This window comes from Metschnikowia bicuspidata, assembly GCF_001664035.1.
Source record: "Metschnikowia bicuspidata var. bicuspidata NRRL YB-4993 chromosome Unknown METBIscaffold_4, whole genome shotgun sequence".
Taxonomy (NCBI): Eukaryota; Fungi; Ascomycota; class Pichiomycetes; order Serinales; family Metschnikowiaceae; genus Metschnikowia; species Metschnikowia bicuspidata.
Window position 1 is genome coordinate 141,283 of NW_017387734.1, and position 21,216 is coordinate 162,498.

The 21,216-nt window shown below is 43.8% G+C and overlaps 10 protein-coding genes across 10 annotated transcripts; 5 read left to right on the forward strand and 5 right to left on the reverse strand.

The window, feature by feature from the left end:
- Window positions 1–1,939, forward strand: METBIDRAFT_70890 (amino acid permease; the record flags this gene model as incomplete). Its single annotated transcript, XM_018858392.1, has 1 exon — window positions 1–1,939. Exon 1 carries the CDS (start codon window positions 179–181, stop codon window positions 1,937–1,939), a length of 1,761 nt encoding a protein of 586 aa, XP_018710753.1. The 5' UTR covers window positions 1–178.
- Window positions 1,940–3,788: 1,849 nt separating this feature from the next.
- On the forward strand, window positions 3,789–5,549 carry METBIDRAFT_44197 (amino acid permease; the record flags this gene model as incomplete). Its single annotated transcript, XM_018857756.1, has 1 exon — window positions 3,789–5,549. The coding sequence occupies one exon, from the start codon at window positions 3,789–3,791 to the stop codon at window positions 5,547–5,549; it is 1,761 nt and encodes a 586-aa protein (XP_018710754.1).
- Window positions 5,550–6,378: 829 nt separating this feature from the next.
- On the reverse strand, window positions 6,379–8,463 carry METBIDRAFT_32258 (amino acid permease). The gene has a single exon (XM_018856018.1). The coding sequence runs from the start codon at window positions 8,187–8,189 to the stop codon at window positions 6,462–6,464; it is 1,728 nt and encodes a 575-aa protein (XP_018710755.1). The 5' UTR covers window positions 8,190–8,463; the 3' UTR covers window positions 6,379–6,461.
- An 886-nt stretch (window positions 8,464–9,349) lies between these two features.
- On the forward strand, window positions 9,350–9,693 carry METBIDRAFT_78684 (U4/U6-U5 snRNP complex subunit; the record flags this gene model as incomplete). The annotated part of the gene is made up of 2 exons (XM_018858919.1): window positions 9,350–9,377; window positions 9,434–9,693. The coding sequence occupies 2 exons, from the start codon at window positions 9,350–9,352 to the stop codon at window positions 9,691–9,693; spliced, it is 288 nt and encodes a 95-aa protein (XP_018710756.1).
- A 239-nt stretch (window positions 9,694–9,932) lies between these two features.
- Window positions 9,933–10,685, reverse strand: METBIDRAFT_43380 (methylthioribulose 1-phosphate dehydratase; the record flags this gene model as incomplete). The annotated part of the gene is made up of 1 exon (XM_018857650.1): window positions 9,933–10,685. The coding sequence occupies one exon, from the start codon at window positions 10,683–10,685 to the stop codon at window positions 9,933–9,935; it is 753 nt and encodes a 250-aa protein (XP_018710757.1).
- A 3,912-nt stretch (window positions 10,686–14,597) lies between these two features.
- On the reverse strand, window positions 14,598–15,445 carry METBIDRAFT_229956 (uncharacterized protein; the record flags this gene model as incomplete). Its single annotated transcript, XM_018855238.1, has 1 exon — window positions 14,598–15,445. Exon 1 carries the CDS (start codon window positions 15,300–15,302, stop codon window positions 14,598–14,600), a length of 705 nt encoding a protein of 234 aa, XP_018710758.1. The 5' UTR covers window positions 15,303–15,445.
- A 305-nt stretch (window positions 15,446–15,750) lies between these two features.
- METBIDRAFT_12284 (uncharacterized protein) lies at window positions 15,751–16,170 on the reverse strand (the record flags this gene model as incomplete). Its single annotated transcript, XM_018854202.1, has 1 exon — window positions 15,751–16,170. One exon carries the CDS (start codon window positions 16,168–16,170, stop codon window positions 15,751–15,753), a length of 420 nt encoding a protein of 139 aa, XP_018710759.1.
- A 303-nt stretch (window positions 16,171–16,473) lies between these two features.
- On the forward strand, window positions 16,474–16,929 carry METBIDRAFT_12285 (uncharacterized protein; the record flags this gene model as incomplete). Its single annotated transcript, XM_018854203.1, has 1 exon — window positions 16,474–16,929. The coding sequence occupies one exon, from the start codon at window positions 16,474–16,476 to the stop codon at window positions 16,927–16,929; it is 456 nt and encodes a 151-aa protein (XP_018710760.1).
- Window positions 16,930–17,059: 130 nt separating this feature from the next.
- METBIDRAFT_12286 (uncharacterized protein) lies at window positions 17,060–18,188 on the forward strand (the record flags this gene model as incomplete). The annotated part of the gene is made up of 3 exons (XM_018854204.1): window positions 17,060–17,086; window positions 17,679–17,860; window positions 18,068–18,188. 3 exons carry the CDS (start codon window positions 17,060–17,062, stop codon window positions 18,186–18,188), a joined length of 330 nt encoding a protein of 109 aa, XP_018710761.1.
- A 1,026-nt stretch (window positions 18,189–19,214) lies between these two features.
- Window positions 19,215–20,780, reverse strand: METBIDRAFT_32261 (uncharacterized protein). Its single transcript, XM_018856019.1, has one exon. The coding sequence runs from the start codon at window positions 20,582–20,584 to the stop codon at window positions 19,574–19,576; it is 1,011 nt and encodes a 336-aa protein (XP_018710762.1). The 5' UTR covers window positions 20,585–20,780; the 3' UTR covers window positions 19,215–19,573.
- Window positions 20,781–21,216: the final 436 nt, after the last annotated feature.

The following is a 21,216-nucleotide window of genomic DNA, read 5'->3' on the forward strand; positions in this document are numbered from 1 at the left end:
AAGATCTTGGCCAAGAACTATCAAAATCTTGGCCAAATGATAGTCAAAGCTTGGAAAAGATATAAAGGGTCTTGGGTTCTCCACCTGATGTAGATAAGCCGTAATTCTCCTATTTTTTTTTGACTGCCCAGTCTAGTATTCAGTAAACTTCTCACCTACTGGCTTTCAATAATTTAAGATGCCGGAAAAAGAGTTGAACTATGTAACTTCCAGGGAGCAGGCCTCTTCTACTGATAAGCAAGGAGGTGTTTACATTGACGCTTTTGACGCTCAAGAGCAAAAGGCACCTTTAGGCAGATGGGACCGATTTGTCGACAGTTTTCGAAGATTCGATGAGGTTGAATTAGGCCTCGACCCTAATTTATCTGAAGTCGAGAAGGCCGCCATTGTCACTGCCAACTCGCCACTTTCGAGATCCTTGAAAGGAAGACACTTACAAATGATTGCAATTGGAGGCTCCATCGGCGCAGGCTTATTTATTGGATCCGGCCAGGTTTTGAAAAACGGTGGTCCCGCTTCCGTATTAATTGCCTACTCGTTGATTGGTGGTATGATTTTTGCCACTGTTCATGCTTTGGGTGAGTTGGCAATCACATTCCCAGTTTCGGGTGCCTTCGTTACCTATAACACCAGATTCATTGACCCTTCGTGGGGTTTTGCCATGGCTTGGAATTACGCCATGCAGTGGTTGGTGGTTATGCCGTTGGAATTGGTGGCTGCAGCAATTACAATTCAGTATTGGGACGATCAAACTAATCCTGCTGCGTATGTTGCTATTTTTTACGTTCTTATTGTGACCATCAACTTTTTCGGTGTCAAAGGTTATGGTGAGGCCGAGTTTGTATTCTCCATGATCAAGGTCATTGCGGTTATTGGCTTCATTATACTAGGCATTGTCTTAGTCTGCGGTGGTGGGCCAGTCGGCGGATACATTGGAGGTAGGTACTGGCATAACCCAGGTGCTTTCAATAATGGTTTCAAGGGTTTGTGCTCTGTGTTTGCAACTGCTGCTTTTGCTTTTGCAGGTACTGAGTTGGTTGGTTTGGCTGCGGCTGAGTCTGTCAACCCAAGAAAGTCCATGCCCAAAGCAATCAAGCAGGTTTTCTGGAGAATTTGTTTGTTCTACATCGTGTCTTTGATCTTGGTCGGATGCCTTGTGCCATATGACAGTCCTGACTTGCAAGGCTCTGACGGCACTGCCAAATTCTCGCCTTTCGTTATCGCCATCAACAATGCCGGAATCAGTGGTTTGCCATCTGTCATGAACGTCGTCATCATGATTGCCGTTTTGTCTGTTGGTAATTCCTCTGTTTTTGGCTCCTCCAGAACATTGGCTGCATTGGCTGCTGCCGGCCAAGCTCCTAAGATTTTCAACTACATCGACAAGAAAGGAAGACCTTTGTTCGGTATCATCCTCCAGTCATTGTTCGGCTTAATCAGTTTTATTTCTGCCTCCGGTAAGCAAGGAGAAGTATTCAATTGGTTGTTGGCTCTTTCCGGTATGTCTTCCTTGTTTACTTGGGGCTCCATCTGTGTGTGTCACCTTAGATTCAGAATGGCTCTTGCTCACCAAGGCAGAGGCAAGGACGAGCTTGTCTTTGTTTCGCAGGCTGGCATTATTGGCTCATGCTATGGTGTACTTTTAAACTTCTTGATCATCGTTGCCCAATTCTGGATTGCCTTGTGGCCAATTGGTGGCTCGCCAGATGCCTCCAGTTTCTTTCAGTCATATTTGTCTGTCCCTGTGGTCATGGCATTCTACATTGGCCATAAGTTGTGGAAGAGGAACTGGAAGTTTTACATTAAGATCAAAGATATTGACATTGATACTGGAAGGAGAGATTTAGACTTGGAGCTCTTGAAGCAGGAGCTCGCCGAAGAGAGGGCCATCTTGGCCAGCAAGCCTTGGTACGTCAGAATCTACAATACGATGTGTTAAATGACGGCTTTCAGGTAATGCAGGTGGATGCGAGATCCAGGATCTGGGCAGACGATATTAGTATACACTTTAAATCTCAGAAAACCGCTAATACAGTTGCGGGTCACTATAATTGTATGAAGTCTCAATATTTATGGCCTTTTTCTGATAAGAAACTCGCCCACCAGTTTAATTACAATGAATAAAACCTTGTAATTTGTGCCTTTTCAAGAGATGCTGTTTGCGCCGGCTAACGCTTTTAGATTTATAAAGAACTTTTTTTGAAATTATAAATATATTGAGGAGCTCGCCTGTATCCATTTTGGCCGTTCTGAGAAGATTTGATGGGTGTTATGTAATACAAATGGCATATTGCATGCATTCTTTGTACAAGGTATACAGACTACATATATGTAATTTGAGATCCTATGACACCAAAACGACGTTTGTTTATTCGGGAAGATGAAAAGATAGTTCAATCTGTCATGATCTCTACCAACCAACTTGAACGATGAGTTTGAAGATAAAGTAATTTCAACGCCCAGTACTTCCGCTTGCTTTAGTTTTACACATTATGCTGAACCAGGGATGATAGTGTGTAATACTGCAACAAAGGCTATATTGACATACACGGGTCATCCTCACGTTATGTGCTACAATGATGAATTTTCATATTTCTAATCAAAGGAATGTGTCTCTTACGAGCAATTCTGCTTACGAACTTCCTGTACTGTTGAAACTTCATCCAATTGTGCTTGTTTTCAAGCTCGAGAAATTTCTAAAGCTATGGACAACAACTGCTCAAACAAATGTGTCTCCTCTCACGAATAACAAGAATTAGGGAATGGTTCTGTTTGGTTAGTTTCTTAAACACAATGGCAATGAAAACAGAGGTGATTGGGATATTAGTTATCAGCTGTAAGCAATGAAGTTTTGAACCATTAGCTAGGTACCTCATGCAAAGGATTCGTCAATTGTTGCTGGATCGCGAATGTGTCAACCAAGTATCCCAATTGTGCGCTTCCTGAAACATGACACTCCTAGTTTTCTTGTCAAGACTAAAACTTCTGTTGGTAGTTGGACTTATCTATTCACATTGACAGTTTCTATGCTTCTGCAGGGAGTCTATTGTTCGAGGAAAAGGCCACATTTTGTTTGACAGAAAAAAACCTTTATGTAATGCACTGCACAGAGCTGTCATACTACATAAAGCTTATCACTGGGTTTGAAAGAACTCCTCTCTTCTCGGGGTTTAAGCACCGAGATGCCGGCCCCAATAATTCTATTGATAATAGGACTGGGTTACTGTATCACGCACGGTACAAGCGAAGAGAACTGGAGGGTTGGCGAAACTGTGATAATGCACGGTGCCAACCCTCGGAAAATGGCCCCATCTCTCTTGTTTCTTTTTGAAAGCCCTTGCGCCCTCGAGAGTTTTCAATTTATTCACTGAAAAACGGAGACATTGTGAAATCCAATGGATTTAGAGTATTTCTTCACAGCTGCCTCTACTTTTTTTTGAAAGCTGATATATCTCCTATCTGAATTCGGAAATGTTGGAGAGATTAAGGTAACTTCATCACGCAACACCGGATATTATGCGCAGGCAACGCGGCGATTTGAAAAAAAAGCAACTGTTCCTGTGCCCAGATAACAGCGGGGGGTCCTATCTTCACTGCATACACACTCCTACGAAACATCGTACCGTGGATAGATGTTGGCAAAATCGAGATAAATCAATATATAAGATTATAAATTTCCCACGGGTAAACGTCTCAACATTACATTTCCATCAAAGAATTTTCTTAGCATCAAGTTATAACTTTAGCACCCTCCATCATCTCACTCTATTGGCTGCCAATAACTAAAGATGCCGGAAAAGGAATTGAATTACGTGACTTCTAGAGAGCAGGCCTCTTCTACGGACAAAGACGGAGGCGTTTATATTGATGCTTTCGACGCTCAAGAGCAAAAGGCACCTTTAGGCAGATGGGACCGATTTGTCGACGGCTTCAAAAGATTCGACGAGGCAGAATTGGGCCTTGACCCTAATTTATCTGAAATTGAGAAGGCCGCCATTGTCACTGCCAACTCGCCACTTTCGAGATCCTTGAAAGGAAGACACTTACAAATGATTGCAATTGGAGGCTCCATTGGGACAGGTTTATTTATTGGATCCGGCCAGGTTTTGAAAAACGGTGGTCCCGCTTCCGTATTAATTGCCTATTCTTTGATTGGTGCCATGATTTTTGCCACTGTTCATGCTTTGGGTGAGTTGGCAATCACATTCCCAGTTTCGGGTGCCTTCGTTACCTATAACACCAGATTCATTGACCCTTCGTGGGGTTTTGCCATGGCTTGGAATTACGCCATGCAGTGGTTGGTGGTTATGCCGTTGGAATTGGTGGCTGCAGCAATTACAGTGCAATACTGGGATGACAAAACAAATCCTGCCGCTTATGTTGCTATTTTCTATGTGCTTATTATCACCATCAACTTTTTCGGTGTTAAGGGTTATGGTGAGGCCGAGTTCATATTCTCGACAATCAAAGTCATCGCAGTGATTGGCTTCATTATACTAGGCATTGTCTTAGTCTGCGGTGGTGGACCAGTCGGCGGATACATTGGTGGCAAATACTGGCACGATCCAGGTGCGTTCAATCATGGTTTCAAGGGTTTGTGCTCTGTGTTTGTAACTGCTGCTTTTGCTTTTGCAGGTACTGAGTTGGTTGGTTTGGCTGCGGCTGAGTCTGTTAACCCCAGAAAAACTATGCCCAAAGCAATCAAGCAGGTTTTCTGGAGAATTTGTTTGTTCTACATCGTGTCTTTGATTTTGGTCGGATGCCTTGTGCCATATGACAGTCCTGACTTGCAAGGCTCTGACGGCACTGCCAAATACTCTCCTTTCGTCATTGCCATTAACAATGCCGGAATTAGCGGCTTGCCATCTGTCATGAACGTCGTCATCATGATTGCCGTTTTGTCTGTTGGCAATTCTTCCGTGTATGGCTCCTCCAGAACATTGGCTGCATTGGCTGCTGCCGGCCAAGCTCCTAAGATTTTCAACTACATCGACAAGAAAGGAAGACCTTTGTTCGGTATTATTCTTCAGTCTATTTTTGGTTTGATTTGTTTTGTCTCTGCTTCCGGTAAAGAGGGCGATGTTTTTAACTGGTTGTTGGCTCTTTCCGGTATGTCTTCCTTGTTTACTTGGGGCTCCATCTGTGTGTGTCACCTTAGATTCAGAATGGCTCTTGCTCACCAAGGCAGAGGTAAGGACGAGCTTGCATTTGTTTCGCAGGCCGGTATCATTGGCTCATGCTATGGTGTTCTTTTGAATGTCTTAGTAGTCATTGCTCAATTCTGGATTGCCTTGTGGCCAATTGGCGGCTCGCCAGATGCCTCCAGTTTCTTTCAGTCATATTTGTCTGTCCCTGTGGTCATGGCATTCTACATTGGCCATAAGTTGTGGAAGAGGAACTGGAAGTTTTACATTAAGATCAAGGACATCGACATTGATACTGGAAGAAGAGAGTTGGACTTGGAGCTCTTGAAGCAGGAGCTTGCCGAAGAGAGGGCTATCTTGGCCAGCAAGCCTTGGTACGTCAGAATCTACAACACGATGTGTTGAATGACAGATATTGGGTTAACGTGTGTGAATTTGAGATCCCCTTTTTGAATATAGCAAAGTTTTCCGCACTTAATAGAATCATTTGAAAATTAAAAGAATAATCGCTGGCATGCAGCTTTGCGTGATACAATGTGATATTTATCAAATAATTCCAGTGACTCTTTTAAAATACCAATTAGTCCAATCAAGTTTCCAAATCATATTGACTCTACCCGGTTCGATCTCCAGTAAGAGGCGAGACCAAATGAAATGTATTTTTCGTGTATTAGGTTAGGTGTAGTATCTCCCAGCTTTCTGACTGAGCGATAGAAATATGTCTCGTCTTCGACTTGAGTAAATTTCAGTCAAATTTATGGTCAGAATCTTGTGTGCTGCAATTATTGGCTAAATCAATTAATAAACCTTAAATGGTAGGAGGGGCACAACTTTCTCAATGCAGCCTGGTCTAATTCCTTGGCATCTCAAGTAATGCGTGTATAGATGTCATCCATATGAATTTGACGTAGTACTAGCAAAAAACCACTTGCAGTCTAAATGGTCAGGCCGTCCTACTGACACATTTCCATTCTTCTGGTCGTGCCCGCGGAATTTCGGGCACGCTCATTTATCAACTCCATGGCCTCGAAACTCACCTTTATTGTTGGCCGCCTAAAACATTTTAAATATCAATAGTCATGAATTTGAAGTCAAATAGTTGACTTACTGGGCCTAACATGTATGAATCAGCTGTATATCTGAAGAACCACATCATAGAATATCTTCTTACTCCTTTGTGCCTTGATATCATCGAAGAAACTTATTCTCTGGACATTTATCATGACAGGGAGTTGCTGCCTAAGTCAAATCTATAAAGTCAATTATTACAATACCTATGAATTTATGTGATGCTATAATGCAAGAGAGGAGACGCAATTAGAAAATGTACGCGAGTGCCCGGCGCCACCACGACTGGTTTGCCAACTCAGCTGCCATCTCGGCCTCTTCCTGGCGAATGAGATCCATGTCTGGAATATGTCTTCCTGTGTCCAAGTCAATTTTATCAGCACTGATCAACATTCTCCACGACTTCGAGTAGATTTTGTACCCAATCCAAGAGAGAAGAATCGTGGGGAGACCCAAGTAGCCCTGGAAAAAGCTTGATGCATTGGGGGCTTCGTGGAGAGGAAATAGCGAGAGCCAGAACGTGGCCACAAGCACCAAAAAGTTCATCACAAGTCCGTACCAGGATCCCAAAACACCACTTGCTGAGCGGAATACCAACTCATCCAAAGAGCGGCCCTGTTGCTTCATGGCAGCCCGGAACCGAATGTGCGAGAAGTTGATAGACATCCAGGTAAAGATAGACGAGAGTCCAGACAATGCAAGAAGCCAGTTGAACGCGTCATCTTGCTTGTCGGAGGCAGCGATAAACGCAAAGAGTCCAAACAAGTTTGTGATGATAATGGCAAACAATGGCCGGCCTTTTCTGTCGACATACCCGGTCCACTTGGGCGCCATGCCTTGTTCAGCAAGCGAGTTGAGAGAACGCGAGCACGCGTACACAGAGGCATTGCCCACAGATAAGACAGCAATCAAAATTACTGCATTAATCACACTGGGCAAGCCCTGGATACCACCGTTGACAATGGCAATTACAAACGGCGACACCGAGGCATCTGCAGAAGACGTGGCGTTCAAAAGACGGCTGTCGTCATACGGCACAAGCGTGGCAATGACCACAATAGTTCCCAAGTAGAAAATCGTGATCCGGAGAAACACCTGTTTGATGGCCTTTGGAAGGGCCTTTGCTGGGTTGGCCGCCTCGGCTGCACCCAATCCAATCATCTCGGTTCCTCCGAAAGAAAACGCCGCAGTGACCCACACGGAACATACACCCTTGAAGCCATTGGCAAAAGCTCCGGGGTTTCTCCAGTACCTGCCACCCACAAAATCATGGGTGGGACCACCGCCGCAAATAAGCACTATGCCCAAAATAATAAATCCTATAACAGTGACGACCTTGATCATGCTAAAAATGAACTCGGCCTCACCGTACCACCGAACGCCCATCATGGTGATGGCAAAAACAAGTACCCAAAAGATGGCAACAAAAATATCCGGGTTCAAGTCGGCATTCCAATACTGAATCGAGATGGACGCGGCAACTAGTTCCAAGGGAAGAAGCACGAAGAACTGAAGAAAGTAGTTCCATCCAATCGCAAATCCAACCGCCGGCTCGATAAATCGTGTGGCGTATATGTTGAACCCACCACTGATGGGGAACGTGGTACTGAGCTCTCCAAGCCCTTGCATTGTGGTGAAAACAAAGGTTGCCGTGATGGCCCAAGCAATGACAATCCCACCAGGGCCGCCAGTGGATAACGCGGAACCAGAACCAACAAAAAGACCAGTTCCGATAGAGCCGCCGATGGCAATCATTTGCAAATGGCGATTTTTCAATTTCTTCAGAAGCTGGGAATTGGCGGCCCGCAAGTTTGCCTTTTCCACATCATCCAAGTCATCCAAATTTAATACCACCTGGTCCGCAGGCTTGAATGAGTCCTTGAAATTTTGCCACACGGAGCCGTTTTGTGGCTCTGGCCCGCTTTGTCCCGAAACCTCATATGTCCGACTGCTAGACTCAAGGGACTTAGTTGACATAATATTGTGATGCGCTGGTCTTTGAAATGATTATTAAACAGTAAAGTGAATCAAATGTAATAAAGTTGAGTTAGTGGATAATTGTAGCGATCTAAGGAAAATAACTGGTTGTGGCGACAAATGCCAACGGGTTGGGCCGTCGATATTCCATTATATATGTGCGGCTGCGTTGCAGCTGGCGAAAAGCGGTTGCCGAAAGCGATGCGATGATTTCTCGTTTTTGCCTTCTTTCGATGCCGAGTGCGCATAGTGCCGCATATATTCAGGGCAAAACTCACAAGGTGTTGAGTCATTTCGCGTAGATGCCAAGCTAGTGCCTGTCAACGGAGAGGCAAACCTGCCGTTTAAGGCGACTAATGCGCGCAGTCGTTTTTGTCACGTGACCAGAGCTCGCTCGCTTTCGCATTCGCCTTCCGTTGCGGGACCAGCACTGGTGCCACCTGTGACCGACCAGCTGAACATGAGCCTAAATTTCAAGATGAGTCTTCAGGTCATACATGCCGTCCGGCCGATCACGGTTTGCCCATTCACGAGTACTGTACAAAACCAGTCTCACGAAGAAGACGTATTTCTTTGTAACCAGCGTCGTTTTATCTGTATATACTTAGCAGCACGTGATCACCAGCTGAGTAGCCCAATATTTTGAAGTCGACTTCTTGTTCTTGCCACAGAAAAGTCATAGAGAAACGATATGCTTCGTGATAATTTGGCCCCGGTTTAATTGTTCTTGGTGACTTACTTGGACTGAATCGTAGATGTAGTGTTTTTTATGATGATTTAAGATTAAGTATTTTGTAAATTAGTACAAACCGCGCTCAACACAAAATATAATTAATTGTGGAGGCTTTTTCTTTTATCATTTGTTTCTATTTTTTAAGAGGGCCTGTGATCCCCGCGATCCCAGTCCTTTTACACAAATTTGATTTCATGACTAATATAAAAAGCTATTAACTTGTCAGAAAAGCGGTCACACTTTTTCCATGTAAGCTCACAATCGAATGCCGTGCAAAATAGTTGCAGGTCGTAAGTGAGGCGCGTTGCTTTATGATTCTATCCCGCGACATCGTTTCGCACACGTGCAGATACACACGTGACTCCAGTGGAGAGGGCGACATCAGGTTCACAGGGCCAATGTACCAGTGTAGCTAGGTTGTGAAAACATGTCCGCCCTCAAAGAATATCTTGGAAGTATGTACATAACTTTTTAAAATGAGCCGAATCAGTTGGAATTTACTAACGTGCAGAGAAAGTGCGTGTTGTCACGACGGACGCTCGTCTTTTTGAGGGGACGCTCAGCAGTTTTGACCACTCGACCAACGTGATATTATCTGACACAATAGAACGGATCATATATCCAAATGAAGAAAACCAGATGCTACTGCTAGGTGTGTATTTGCTTCGAGGAGGTAGTGTGGTATGTGTGGGGGAAGTTGATGAGCTTGCAGATATCGATTGGATGACTATTAATGGTGAAGAGCTAAAGGGAACAAAAAACCCACTATGACACCTGTCAGGGACACTTTAACAACTCATTCTGGCATCAAGTGAAACCTGCAAAAGTTTTGTTCCTACAAAAGAAAGACGCACATTCATAGTTTTCAAAGACATTCCCTACGACATTTTCTGCCGGTCAATTGCTTTTGGCTAATAGTGCGGCGTATTACGATAATACCATGCTTGTCTTTATCTCTGACTCCTTCGAAGATCAGCATCCTTCAAACTAGAGATCAGGCCGTGCCCGCCTTAATCTTTGATCAAGGGAATTCCGTTCTGGTGCATCTTAATAGCCAACTCTAATAAATAGTCGATGGCCTCGTTGTATATCTTTGCTTTCCAGATGTTTTCTCCCCACACGTGGATACCATGGCGGCGAACTAAGACAGCGGTGGCACCAGGATACTTCTTTAAAGTCGCCTCCAAAGTCTCGGTCAAGTCCTCCTCAAGAGGCGTATTATCGACAATTGGAATAACCATTGTCTCATGATTATGCAAGCTTCCGACTTTTTCAATTTTGCCTGTTGCTACATTCATCTCGAGCTTAGGAAGGGCCTTAATTTGCTCCTGGTTATTCATCTCGAAAACGAGCTTGTCCTCCCAAATCATAGTTGCCAATACCGCATTTTGCGAATGAGTATGGATACATGCCCCTGCGTCCCGGAGATTGTATATGCTCAAAAAAAGCGGCGTGCAAGCCAGTGGCTTATACTTGAAGTTTGCTGCCAAGTCTAGGGACAAGGGCTCTTTCTCATTGTCTTCGTTGGGACTTCTCAAGATTTTGTCAGGAAGCTCTGCAACAAACATTTCTTTGGGATGAAGCCTTTCTTTTTGAATACCCGAGGGGGCTATGTACACGATGTCTGGATTTTCTCCATCGACGTCTCTGATTGAAATTCCACCTCCGGTCCCAGTGACCCAGTTGTTATCGTAGAACAATCTGCACAACTCACAGATGACATTCGCTGGATGATTTTTGTGGTCTGAAAAAAAAGACGCCATTTCGAAAAATCAAATACACGATGGAAAGTTCACAAGGATAGTTCGGAGTCTTGAGTCATGAGAAACGACTTGTTCAATTCGAGCTATGATGAGAATCACGTGATGCATTCAACTCTTTGAATTGTTCATCTTGCGGTTGAGTGCGCACATCCTGAGCAAGTTTGGGTTATAGCTTTCATAAACGAACAATAGCCATTAGAATTTAGACGTATCTCATCTGCCGCAGCGCTATGGACTTGGTGAGTCGTCGAATTAGAATGAGGCAAAGCTGCTCAAGACATTGATTTTAGACCTTGGATCTCTGAAAAACCACCTTGCCTGTATTAATAAACGAGAATTGTTATGGTTCACAGAGATGAGAGAGTGGCCTAGCTCCTGAAACATGACTAGACAGAGCAAACCACCTTATATATAGTGACAGAAATCTCCAATTTCTCAGCGCATCTTTCGAGCGACAAAGAACGCCGCTCGCCATTTTGAAGATTCCAAAAAGCCTGGAAAATTACTGTTGCGAACTGTCAAATTTACAATCAACACCGAGACATCTCGCCAGTCAATGAGCTTTTCCCAATAGTTTCTGGCTTGGACTACATAAAACAGAATATGGCCAAGAGACTATGAGATCCCCAAAGGATGATAAAATAAAGAGCCCGTAAGTATATTTGAAAGTTGAACTCTGCGTCTTCCTCTTCAAATTTTAAACATATGAAGCAGCCGTTTGATGAAGCTTGTCAAATTTGCAAATAAGGTACCCACTCTTAACATGTACAAGGGTCTCGCACTCATACATATCTGATAGGTGGATAGCATCACAAATTGAATCCGAGAATCTGTTCTATCAAATCCCACGGATGAGTTGCAATGGAGCATTTCAAGCGAGATCATAACACCTTACCAGCTATTGAAAGAAGCTCAATACGAAGTATATATTCCAATGACTTTTGGTGACATGCAATTTCGCATAAAATGGGCTGCATGATTCTGTAGTATAAGAAGACCATAATTCACAAGGGTCTGTTCACGTGAGCTTGATACTAAACACTTTGAAAGAAAGCAGAACGGCCACTCAAGTCCCGCATTTCTCAGTGCTACATTCTCCACTATTTCTTCTTCAGGTCTTTTTCAAGAGTCATCACTCATCTTATCAGAGTAAATGGATCTTTTTACAAGTATCAGTCCTCGCCCCAGGAAGTTCGAGCTGCCCATGTCCTGTCATACTACTATTGTTCTAACACGAGCACTCCAGGGATAAATGTTAAAACCTGCACATTATCGACTAGTCTTGTGTTGAGATAGATGACCCAACCAGAATGGTGGTTGGGATACGTACTCTAAAGGCGAAGCCACTCTCGCAGTGGTCAGCTATATAAGACAAACTTTTCATGTCTCCTTTCTTCCTTCTTTAAGGGAAACTCCTCTTCATAGATCTACATCTTAATCGATTCTTACGTTATCAGACAACTCCTAGTCAGGACACTTCCATCCCCAAAGTGGAAGACCCCTATGTTCTGATGAAAGGTGCCTTAGGAGACATATACGCATACTAGGACTGTCTACAACATTGACCAAGGCTCTAAGTAGGCCTATAGTTTCAATGCGCGCTTCACGCAGGGTAGACTTCAACATCTTGGCAATCGGGCGATCCGGAGTCCTTTAGCATCGCGCGTACCTTGACTAAACCACATCTGAACAAAGAGATCTTTCTGATCCAGTAGAGCAGCCGAAAACAATAAACCTAGCGAAGTTAAGCTGGAAGAAAAAAAAGCAGCATAGAGGCACCCGCATCATCACGTTGATCTCGAAGGCCCCTGACATCAATGATGATTAATAGTAACAAATTTACATCATGATCAGTTCATCAGCTATTCGAGAATTTTCAAAGACAGACAATCTTGACGGAGGCGGAATTTTTTAAAAAAAACATTCCTAGCCCCAGCACAGTAGCCCCGTGTAAAGATGCTGTATGCATCGACACTGTTGTATAAAAAAGTGCGAGCGGCTATCAGACCAAACAGTGAAGATTTATTGCGCGACTTCTGATCCCCTTCGCGCCTGGATGATTATATACAGTCAGTCCTGTCAACGACGTTTTTTTTTTTTAAAGAAACATCTAATTATGGGACGGTATATAGTAGTATCCGATACTGCTTGTTTGTTTTTTTTTAACACATAACAGCCCCGGTACTACCACCTACCTAAAACTATAGACTCTATAGAAAAACCCATAATCGATCGTGTTGTTATCTTGAGTAGATCCATGTTTACCATCAATCTGCGAGTGAACCCACCACCTGTCTTTTCAAAGACACGAAAGAGGCTTCTCTCTGCTCAGCATAACCCCACTTCTTGTATTACCTTCTTTTTCCTGTTTCCTAACTTATGTCATCGGCCCATATGAGGTGTTCGCCCGAGGGCGCCAATCAACAGTCTATGCGATACCGTCTGTAGTGTCTGACCACTATCAGCTCTCCTTTTCTGGAGCGCATAGACTTTCTTTACCGTTTTGACAAACCAATTTAGATTCCGCAAATTCTCAAATGACTGATCGGTAGGTGCCAACATTTCTCTAAGATTCATCCTTTTGGTGAATCCAATCTTTCGCCATATATTTTGAACTCTTTCACATTCATCGTAGATATGTCTTAGAATTTGTTCCAGATTGACCCTCTGAAGGCATATATGGCATTGAAACTGTGGGATTTCAGGTGTGATATTGTGAATGGGAACATACGACCCAAAATTAAACAAATGAAGGGCGGTGAGATCTTTCCTTGCCCTCCATTCATATGTGTACATTGCTTTCCAAAATTTTGACCATCTTGCTTCAACCTTCACTTCCGGGCAAATTGTGGTAAACTTGTCCGGTATAATCGGCGGTAATTTCTCCTGTTTTCTTTTGCTCAATGACTTGAAGTTCGTTGCTTTAAATAACTCAAACTCGTCAACTGAAAGTACAAACTTACCCGGAGTGCCTACTCTCACTTCTTTAGTGATATATTGTGTGATTTGCTCTTCCGATGTTAATCGCCGAGGTAGAGTTCTACCTATTGAGCGTGATCCATGCATCAATGTACTGTTCTTCGCTGGCCGTAAATGTCCAATTTAGATTTCGATAAAACCGATTATTGCGATTTAGTAGGAAGTCGACCCATGAGAGGTTTCCTATCCAGTTAACACTCGTATTTTCATTGTTCATGATGATCTTGGCCATATGATGGAGCATTTTTAACCTCAAGTAGTGATCATACCAATTTCTTGCTGAAATTGCCGCATATAAAAGCGTCCCTGCCCTATGTCCTTGCAACTGCGTTTTCATTTCAAGTACCCCATATCCCCCATTTTGGGGGCGAGCAAGCATTTTATCTTTTCCCACATTATAAAACACTTTTTTAATTGCTGCATCCATTTGCGCGAGTTCCGAAGAACTCATGCACTGAACGAGGTCAGTGTATACCACTTTCGAGCACATATACAGCACTGTACTCTGAGCACGCTCTATAAGGTCGATTTGTGAATAACCCCGGAAATATTTGTATAGGGGAAGATTAGATAGTAGGTTTTGCCAGTTGACACCGTTGAGGTGTATCCCAAGGTATTTCATCTCTACCCGTCCGATGAATTTTTGCGGGAACGGTAATATCGTATGAGTTTGATTCTCATAGGTTTCACAGAATCTAAGGAGGAGCGATTTGGTTGCACTCACTTTGCTGTTGCTCACGCTCTCAAAGTTGCTAATGATTTGACCCACCATCTCATAATCTTGTTCGTCGCGAAGGTAAACATTCACATCATCAGCGAATGCATGATATTTAATTGTGTGTATAGGTATTTTCTCATAAGATATTGAAAAGCCTTTCATTTTGTCTAGATGGCATAGGAAAGGTTCCAACGCAAGATTAAATATGAACGGGCTTAAAGGGCTCTGTGTAATTCGTCTGCAGTGAATGGACTTTCTAATTCCGCCTTTTCTATTGTAGTTATGGATTTGCTCAAAGGTCGGATGAAATCATCTACTTCTCCTTCGTCCATCTGATCAGGTAGTTTATAAAGCTCTTGATAAAAACCTTTAGCTAGGGCTAGCATCGAGGATGTTGTAGAAGCGGATAGTCTCTGTGCACCATCAACGAGTTTCACAAAAATATGTTTTTCTGGTTTAGCTCTTCGAAAAAATGTTTTGGTGGCTGCTTTCGCAAGGTTCTTCTTCAGCATCTGGGAGTGATCATGGAGAATGGCGTCAGCGAACGAAGGGTTATGCTTACGAATCGCACCCATAACATTAATATATTCGACTCCATCGTTCTTAATTGAGAGAAGGGCTTCTTCGATACTGAAGTTCCGTCTAATTTTTCTTGTTTTAACTTCGTCAAATGGTGGTTCTAGTCTTCGCAACGGGTATTGAAATCGTGGTTGACCTGTCTGGATATCTGTCTCTCGTCTGATAACATATTGGATGGAGATCATATGATGGGTGGATATTATGCCTTCTGGTTTTGTTATTTGATATTTCCATGCATTCCTTCGCCATGATTTGGGCGCATAGAATCGATCGATGCGTCTATTGTTTGCCAGTTGGTTCGTCAGGTTAACTGTTGGACTTTTCGCGACATTACTACTCATCACCGGCTTGTCGACAACTCTACAGACGTTCTCTTCCACCTTCCTATCCTTTGCCCAGAGGTCACGTGAACCCTTAGAACCCGGGAGATGATCCCAGGAGTTGTCCAAAACGATATCTGATGGGACCCACAGTCATGGAGGATGGTCAGATCTGCACTTACAAGGACCTTCAGCGTCAAGCTGATACCAGGGACCTTACATCCCCGCCAGTTTCAGAAGAGGTGTCAGAGAAAACTCAAGAATTCTAGAAAGACAATACTTCTTTGCATAGGCCAACGTAAGTTCGGATGCGGACTTCGCTAGATCAGAAGCACGAAACTCATCGATCTCGCCTTGGGGAATTCTGCCGTCGGGACACATCTAGCCAGTAAGCGATAGCCGGTGGCCACTTTTCGGTGTTCCACGATTTTCGTAATTTCCACTTGCACAGAGCCGCCGGGAGACTGCTTCAACGGAACCAGAGAGTGAGGAGCAGAGAAACATTCCTCCGGAATTTTGTGTTTGAGCCGGAGCTGACTAATGTGGAAAACTGGGTGTCCCGAAAATCTGGGGGCATGGCAAGCTCGCAGTTGACTGGACTAAGAACAGAAGCGATGGCAACCGGCCCAGCAAATTTCGAACGCAACTCGGGCAAGACAGCAGAATTTTGAGCGTCGAGCTGATTTCCGAGCTGCGGAAGATCGAGATAGACTTCATCGCCGACGGAAAATAGTTGATGTTTGTGGCGTCGGTCATAGTAATGCTTGGCATTGGAGAAAGCGGCTTGATGCGCAGCAAGCGCAGGGCCACGCAACCTATCGAGTAACTCGGTAATATCAAGAGCGGACCGAGGGGGTTGCGAGTCAACGGGAGGGAAAAGAAAACCCATGGGTGTGGAGGGAACATAACCAAGGAAAACCTCAAATGGAGCTTTGTTGGCAAGAGATGTAGAAGGTTGAGCGTTCAAGACAAACTCGCCCACGGCTAGAAATTCCGGCCAGTCCTGCCGCAGGCCGACGTAAAGTCGGAGCTATGTCTCAATCATCTTGTTCCGATTCTCGACTTGACCATTCGATTGTTGGTGGCGAGCAAGAGATAGTTTTGAGTCAACGCGAAGAAGTGCTAAAAGCGACTGAAGCGCTACGTTAGTGAATTGGGGGCCGCGGTCTGTTTGGATGGACCTGGGTAAACCATGGAGTGGAAAATATCTGTGAAGCAACAAATGCACAAGATCTTCGGTTTTAAAACCGGACCGCACGGCGTAAAAATGTACGCGATTCCTAAACTTATCCACCACTGTAAGGATAGCATCGACCTGTTGACTTTGAAAATCAACCTGAGGGAAGCCGGTGATGAGGTCGAGGGCGATGTCGGTCCAACGACCGGAAGGTGGATCAGAGGGCTGAAGAAGGCCCTGAGGTTTGGAGCTGTTATACTTCACGGTTTGACATTCGTGACAGCTCTTGACGTAATTTTCCACGACTGCTTGCATGTCGGGAAAATAGTAAAGGGGGCGGAGCCATTGCAACCAGCGGCGTATACCAGGGTGACCAGCAGAGGGAGCACAGTGAGTCTGAAAAAGGAAATCGGGGAGGATGCTGTGAGGAATGCACAAGCGCCCTTCGAAATACAACAATCCCGTATCTGAAATCAATTTGTAAGCGGGGTACTTCTTCGAAGTCGTAAGTCCATTCTCTGTGAAAAACGTATAAATCGCCCCGAAAGCGGGGTCCAGAGAATAAGCGCCCAGAAGTCGGTCCATCCAGAGTGGATCCAGAATGAGTTGCATGACTGCACCCACCGGTGTAAGTGACGAAGGATTGAAAGTGGGATTTCGAGAGAGATGGTCAGCAAGAACATTAGCTTGCCCGGACTGAAACAAAAGCTGGAAGTTGTAATGAAGAATTTTCAGCATCCATCTTTGAAGGCACCAGGGTCCTTAGACAATCAGTTCTTCAGTATAGCAGTTGTTCCGCATACCTTGACGATTGCAGAATACGATGAATGTGCATTCGTTTTTTGTTAGATAGTTCATCGGGTTTCTCCAGCTGAATCATATTTATCAGGCGTGTTAGATGGGCAAGGGTGACAGTATCAAGGTACTCCGGCAAATTCGAACCCCTTTCTCTTGTTTCTCTCTTGCAATTGTTTGCAGTCTTTGTTTCCCCAGTTTGATCTTCTCTTTTTTTTTTTCCATGTTTGAATCTTTTTCCGTGTTAAATCTTTTTCCGTGTTAAATCTTTTTCCATGTCCAAATATTCGTCTGTGTGATAATAGTCAATCGAACACGCAAGTAAGCTCATCAAGGAACCCCAGGCATCATTTTAGTGTCCGCTCTACAAACACTTTCCGCCAACGCACCAGACTCTACAGCCACAGAGATTACCTTGCAATTAGAGCTATTTCTTCGAGGGTGCCGGCCGAAGCGACAACCCCGAGGCCGCCCTCATGAGAACCGGCATCACGCAGACCATCCACGTTGCTTCCTACTGGAAGTTTGGCATTGTAGGCCTGTCTGCGCCAAAGTCCACGACCTTCTCCAACGAGTCTGCCGAATCCAAGTTGCAGGACGAGCTCAAGTATGTTTGTACCATGCCTATGTGTTTCTGTTCTCTCTAACCGGATTCTGTCACCAAAATCTCTGAGAAAACCTTGTGTATTCCATGTTGCATGGTACGTATTCTTGGTCTTTTCATCTGCTTAATATATGATATACTGAAGCTGTTTCTGATGAAGAAACATGTTGTAAGCGGCTTCTGCAATGAAGTGCAAAATACTTTTCACAGGTCATCACTCTATTTCGTTGCCACCAGCTCAGCGGCCTCGCCATGGATTGTACGATTACGTCTCGTGTATAATCCTCAAAGACCACACCGACAACGCTTCCCTCGGAAAGCACCTAATTGACTTGAAAAAATCTTTGTACATATTGAAATGGCAGAGGTGATTGGGTATATCTTTGTTCGAGCTCGTGTATGTGTTCAAGCCTGTCACCATGGAAGCATCTCAAAGTCGCCGAACGCCAGCTTCTTTCTGTATCCTCACATCTGGCGCGTTTAAGCTTTTTCTGAAGTGAGGTTTGTATTATGATGCCAGACTAATAACATCACTGAGTATATGAGTTGACTTCTAGCATGCGCTTTTTTCGCCGAATCCACCGCCATACCATCGTCCGTCAGAACACGATGGTAGCTCTTCAATAGTGTCACATGGCATCCGTCTATTTATTCTTCCTGGCCATCTGCAGACCTCCTGTCCCATCCAAACACTTGCCAGCAAATCCCGGAAACAAGACATCTCTATGTCCATCCTATGTATCAGTCATGTATGTAGTCTCCCGATGAAAGCTGGCCAGTGCCCCGAATACGGTTTAGTTCCACAGTGCCTGCCCCACTACTTTTGTAGACTCTCTTACCATTGCAACTTGCAATACCAGAATTAATCATCGGCAGAAGCTGGAGTCCAACGCTCGCAGACTGGAACGGTTTATTAGCACAGTCTGCAATCGCTGGCGAGAGCGTCTCGTGCCAGGGGCCGGAACTAGATCTTCAACATGGGCCTATAATCATAAACTGCACCAATCTGGCTGTCCTGATATTCCGGGGCCCAAAGGCACAGTTTTCGGGGTCACGGCATATCACAGGATACGCGCCATGACCCATGGGCTTTAGCACTAGTATTTCGCATTTCATGCTTCAGCTATATAGCCGTTCGCTATGATTTGACCGCGCAAACACCCACACAGCATCCAGCTGATCCTGTCTATATTCCCAACTACTGGCATAGCCAGCAGTACCAGGATAAAATATTCGATCAACGAGCAAGACCATACAATGGACATAAAAGCTCGGCCCGTCCTTCCGCTAGTTATAAGTATATTGCTAATCGTCAATTAGTGTTTTGGTATATCCCGCATCCCGGCGAGATCAAGCAAGCGCCATGCCATGTTAGTAGATTAAATGGTGTATTTCAATATATAATACTCGGGGCTGCTGACGATGATTCCAGAAGCACAGTAGCAGCACAGTAGCTAGAATCAAGTCTTTCTTTCACTGAAAGCAGGGGCAATAATAAGAATTTTGCGTGAAATTCACTGTTTTATTACAATCACGCAGAGCTATATGTTGTTGATGTCAAGCATACAATTTAACTGAATTTCAAACAAATTTTTCATATGTAGTTTGCGACCACAGCCAATACTGTGGAAGCTTGATGTATAACAGTGATGCAAGACTGGAGATCTTTTGCATTATTTCCGTTTTGAAAAACGCTTTTTGTGCACTTGGCTGAGCCTAACCAGAAGTATTTGGAACGGCGGGGAATGATGTTCCACATTTGCAAACATCTGGGGCGCTATCTGGTGGCTCTCCACTATAGGAAAGAATACCTGATGTTGAATCAAAAAGCCCCAGCTCATATCCTATGCCAATATTGAATGACACTTTACGAACATTGTCAACAAAGACATTCAAGAGACCTGTGGATGTGTAATATCGATATGTCTGAGTTGAATACGTTTGAAATTGGATTCTGTTGCTTCCTCCTAAGCCAGCGAGCTTAATAACCGGGGGCTCGCTTGAATAAGATTCTAGTCCCAAAATCTTCAACAAAGAGTCGGAGGATGCCAAGTAAATGGTCTGATCTTCCGCAATTCCATGGGTGCTTTCCGAGAATTGCAAGTCTAGCTGTCCACCAGAACCTACAATAATACAGCCATTTCCCTCTATGTTTGTCTGTACTGGCCAGTGGGTGTTGTTCAAGCAAAGAGAGCCAGTGTTTGTTATGGAACGATATCCATTATCCGGAGTGTATCGTTGAATTTGTAACTGGGCACTCTCACCATGAGCTACCAGAAAAAGTATCATTCCACTGTTCGTCCATGTAGCCACTGAAGTCACTGAAAAAGGTGAAGCTCCATAGTCTCCACCATAAACACCAAAGTACATGTTTCCAGTATTCACAAACGATCTAGTAGCCATGATGTGATAATCAGAAAGTACTGGAGTCGTCAAACAGCTAAAAGAAACAGTTCCAGAATTCTCGAAGTCTTGTCCTGACATTCTCACCCAAACGTCCTGATTGTTACGATTTGTGACATAAAGACTGCCGTAGTTTCTAACGGAGTCCAGGAATGTCACACGTGAACTGTTAACAATTGATAAATATACTTCGGCACTGACTGTAAGACTTTCTTCGGCGAACTCGGCTTTGTTGTTTGCCACAGTTCTATCAACTATTTCCATTGAAGTTACCAAAGCAACAAAATTCAAGGTGATTGCTGTCCTTATAACACCGAGAATCATATTGTAGCAATTTATGAGAACAGGTCACTGTGAAGTATCACAAAATCTTTTTCGGGTTATAGAAAATTAAAATTTTCTAATATTGGCCTTATAGGCTTTGCCAGAAAGTCACGCTGCTTGATTATCGAGTATTCTTTACTTACAAATCCGGGATTCTTGTCACTTTTGTATTACTTTGATTCTAGGTTAAACGCGGAAGTATCGGGTCTTGCATTAAAAAAAAAAAAAACTGAAGGTTAACCTTGCATACTCACTTGCAATCTAAAACCTTCAGAACATGCTTTTCCTGTGCAATGTGAGTTGGGCAGCTCCCAAAACTTGTCTCCTGTTCGAACTGACTTAAGAACTCTGTTTTTCTCTCTTACAAGCGGCTTTTTACTGTACATTATATCTCAATTGTCATGTTGACAGTAGTCTGATGCCATTCTGACCTTAAAAATAAAATTCCACGAAAGTAGAAGCTCGACATCACAAACTAGAAAAAGCGAACTGTATCTTGTAAAAGGACTTTAAACTTAAATTCGAGTGCACTGGTCTTACTCAAACCTTAAGAAGAATAAGAATTACAAGTTCGAACTTAATCAAGAAATTTCAATAAGAATTACACCCAGAAAATTTGTTTCGTGCACTCT